Source organism: Morone saxatilis, unplaced genomic scaffold (assembly GCF_004916995.1).
Source record: "Morone saxatilis isolate NCDOM2014 unplaced genomic scaffold, NCSU_SB_2.0 Contig11, whole genome shotgun sequence".
Taxonomy (NCBI): Eukaryota; Metazoa; Chordata; class Actinopteri; family Moronidae; genus Morone; species Morone saxatilis.
In genome coordinates, this window is record NW_023339663.1 from 30,913,589 (window position 1) to 30,917,766 (window position 4,178).

General features: G+C 39.5%; 1 protein-coding gene across 1 annotated transcript in view; it reads right to left on the reverse strand.

The window, feature by feature from the left end:
- Nucleotides 1-364: 364 nt before the first annotated feature.
- The window catches only part of fgf19 (fibroblast growth factor 19), a 5,843-nt gene continuing 2,029 nt past the window's right edge, over nucleotides 365-4,178 (reverse strand). Inside the window, exon 3 of the mRNA XM_035651732.1 lies at nucleotides 365-2,137. Coding sequence (XP_035507625.1) covers nucleotides 1,817-2,137 — 321 coding nt within the window. The 3' untranslated portion in view covers nucleotides 365-1,816. The remainder of the gene's footprint in view (nucleotides 2,138-4,178) is intronic.

A 4,178-nucleotide genomic window follows, 5' to 3' on the forward strand; every position in this document is an offset into this window, starting at 1 on the left:
AAAGGGCCGCAGGTCAGATTTGAACCCAGGCCACTGCAGCAACTCTGTATATGGGTCGCCAGCTCTACCGACTGAGCTAACCAGGCACTCAAATTTAAAGTAATATTATTACTGAAATTTATTCGTAATTAGTTCCTCTACTAGTTAGTGTGGAAAGTAATATTATTACTGTAATATTATCATTCTGCAAAAGGATTTCTTTAGACCTGACTGTTTTTCGGTGTCCCTGTGGCTTCGGGGTTAACTCCGACTATGACAGCAATAAACTGCAACATATGAAAGAAAAACAAATGCATATTTGATATAAACGTTTAAAAATTCAGCATTTATTTTTAAAATTATACAACTATTTTCATCTTAACAATCATTAATCACACACAGTGACCCTGCTTAGAATGCTTTATTATAATAACTCTTCCCAAAATGTACATGAACACATACAATAAAATGCAGAGGTGCGTTCAATAAAGCATACAACATATTCACATTGAAACTGCTGGACATTTAAACTACCAAATAAATACAACAATTATACTGCAAGAAGACAGTAGGTAGCAAAGTTACTAAGGCAATACACCCTGAGATTTTTGTTGTGTTCAAAGCACTGTGGGAAATACTGTTCTAAAAAGAAAGACTGTATTAAATGGGACCTATTATGCTAATTTCTAGCTCTATAGTTCAAAAACATCCTTATTTCTCTTATACTGGCCCTTCATACAGCCCCTCAGTTCATCCTCTGTCTAACCTCCAGCCACTTTAGGTCCAGTCTCTTTAAGGCCACCCTCTCTAAGAGTCAACTTTCTTCTGATTGGCTCATTTTCCGGAAGCCTGCTGAGGGGTAGCAATTATCATCATCATCATAATTATTAGTAATTTCTACTAGTGTAGTTGCTGTTATTGTTGTTGCTGTACACCTTTGCCTCTGTCTGTGTCCTCTCTTTACCATACAGTGACATCATTTTATCTCCATTCAAGTTAGCAAATGGCCAAACTGGAAGTTAGGGCTAAACTGGAAGTTAATGGCTTGGGAGGTGGATGTCTAGTGTGTCTGCTCTATGGGCCATATGATGCAGAAGCATATGAGGAAGATCTTGGTAATTTGTCATGCGCCACTGAGCAGCATTCATATGTAGGAATGACTGAAGTCCGCCGCCAACGCTCAATCCAGTTCTTTTTAATATACTTCTACTTCTACTGAAAAGCTCTTTCTGTGAGACATACTGAACAACCTCTATGTTTACCTCATTATTTGAAACTTTGGCCATGTTTAATATGAACAGTAACTGTAATTGTAGCATAAGGGAAAGCATAATTGAACGCCTTTAAATGACAAACAATCATAATAGACAACATATCTGGTCACATTTTTAGTGCTCTTTATGTGGCGCTGCACTTACTTGAATCAAACAGTGTGACTAATATTGTGCGATTCTTTTCCTTTTTCCAGTTTCTATAGATGCTGCTCTTGGTTCATCTATGGTTACTGGTGCTGTCACCTTACCTTTATCCCAAACAAACCAGAATGTCAAACACACCACTCCTTGTTTGTTCAGTAAATGTAAAAGTTGTTACTGAAAATGACAAGATGGAACACTAAACTCAGTACAGGTGTCATTCTCCACTCTGTAGGACACTGCACTTATATTCTGTTCGGTCATGTCTGACAGGACAGTGCTGGAAGGATGTCACAACAACCTTTCCGGGTGCAGGCTTGCTGGAAATGCAGTCAGTCCCTGGTTCTACAACATACAGGGAGGAGTGCACGGTTTCAGGCCTCAGACAAAGCAGGACACTCTGGTGTCCCAAAGCTGCTGTCTCATCTCTTGTGGAAGCTGGGACTGTGAATGATTTGAGAGAGTTTTCCAAACGAGTCCACTGCGTCCACAGGTTCTTCTGTTTGGGCTGCGCTCTGTCCCGGCTGGTCAGGGACATCCAGTGCAGGGTACAAAGCCTGATCCAAGGTGCTGATCCTGGGTAGAAACTGGGCCAGAGCTGGGACGCCTCTGTCTCGACCCTGCAGTCTCTGCCGGTGGTTTCCCAGACTAAGCAGGGCTCCGTGTCTGTCAGAGACATAGATGTTGTACCCGTCCGGCAAAATCTGCTCTCTGAAGGTGCAGTCATCTCTGCTGTAGGTGTACTGGAAGTGATGGGATATAAAATGTTAATGTTCTTTACATACTGTTTGAGATAGCATTATATCTTAAGTGTTTTGTCTTTGTCAAGATTGAATTACCACCAAACAAAGCATGAAAATGGCCCCAAAAAGACCCAGGTACACTTGTAACAAATTACTTTATATGGTAGCACAGTATCATGGTTTATCTGCTAGCAGCAGACTTTCACCTTTCTATTTTAGCAAATTGGGTCAGTTTGTGGACTTACTTACGTTACATGAGCTTGCTTTAACAATGGGGCAGAAGTCAGGTAAATCCTTGTCTACCTTATTAGCTATGCCTCTTTGGTAATGTATGTGAAAAATCACGTGATCACTTAATTGCTGCTCTTAAAGCTTTCTGCTATACTTATACTTTAAGTTACTTATTAAGGTGATTGCTAGAGGTTTGATAAATACATGTCCTGTTCTTGAGTCCCTACATTTGACCAGTGTGAAGCAATTTATTAATCAACTTTTTACAATATATTGATGATATATGAAATGATTGCCATTCAAGTTAGAAAGTAGCTCAGACTTAGAATTTCAGTTTCCATTAGGGTTGCATGAATGGTGTTTTTAGATAGAAGGCCCCTTTAATTAAAAAAAAACATACGTAAACGGTGCTGCAAGTTCTTCGAACGCTGTTTACTTTGGCCAAAGGGAGCCAGCCAGAGGCCAAGGTTGTTGTTGCTGCTGCTGGGTCTTTTCATTCAGATTTTTCACTTTGCAAACACATCCTACCCTGCACCACACCGTGCAAAGGTTAATGAACCGCTCATCTGTTTGAATGAATGCCTGACTGGCATGCAGTGTTTTCTGAACGTGGAAGCTGATTAACAACATATGCAAAAACCTTAGACAATGATTTTAATGAAATTGACTGTCTCTGCTACATTACAAAGTTTTGCAAAGGTGCAATTTGTCAAAAGATCACCATTGTTTGCTGTTTTAACAATAGTTAACAGTGCGCAATAAGCAGTAACATGGTGACAGTAGTTTATCTATGTATGTATAGAACTCAAAACAGCCAATGTTGATGAACAAAACTAGAAAAAGGCTAAATATATATATATATATATATGTTAATTGCAGCAAATATAAGCTGCAGTAGGTAACCTTTCTAAAAATAAGTTATATTTTACTCATATTTGCTTAAACTTTCACGGTAGCATGCGACAGATAATCTGTAGAAAAAATAGGTTCCTAATAGCATTTGCAAGAATCCACCGGGCCTGAATGAAAAAACCAATCAGAGCCAGAAAAGACACTTTGGGTTAGTGGCATGAAAGTTGATTGTTGTTGTTAATTCCCAGTGTTGGTTTTTAACAACCTGGGAATAAGACTCAATAATCAATTATCTTTCTTGAAAGTTTCAGCAAATATGACAGAAAGTTATTGTTATATATTTTAATATGACTTATTCTATTACGTATAAAAACCTCCAAAAAAGGCCACAGGACTCTCACTGTTACAGCCATGTCCAAGCCGCTCAATCGGCTTCTTCTGCAGAGCTGCTCACATTAAACCTATTGGTAATGTGTTAATTCAGCTGCTAAAAACTCAAATACTAAATAAACAATATAAGATTTGTTTTTACAACAACATCAAACATCCTTATCTAGACATACGGAGTGAACCGCATGACACACTGTTGAGCAAGGTCATGTTCCAAGGGTGGATTTGTAGTTTTATGTTGTTGCCAATGTCAATGTGAATTCTGAATGAAGTATCAGTTTAACTTTGGTGTCTGTACCTTATGTAGCCTTCTAGTTCCTGTTACATGTAGTGCAAAAACAATGGCAGAATAATTATCAGCTAGTAAGCTGCTGTGGTAAATAAATTAAAGTCCAAGGCCATAACCATGAAGAAAGGGGGGGACCTAATTCTGCCAGGGGGGTCTGTGGTCCCCCCGGTAGATTCATAAATGGGGGTGGCTGTGGCTGTGGCTCAGAGGCAGAGGGGGTTGTCCCCCATTCGGAAGGTTGTTGGTTTAATCCCCGGCTCCTCCTGCCACGTGTCGAAG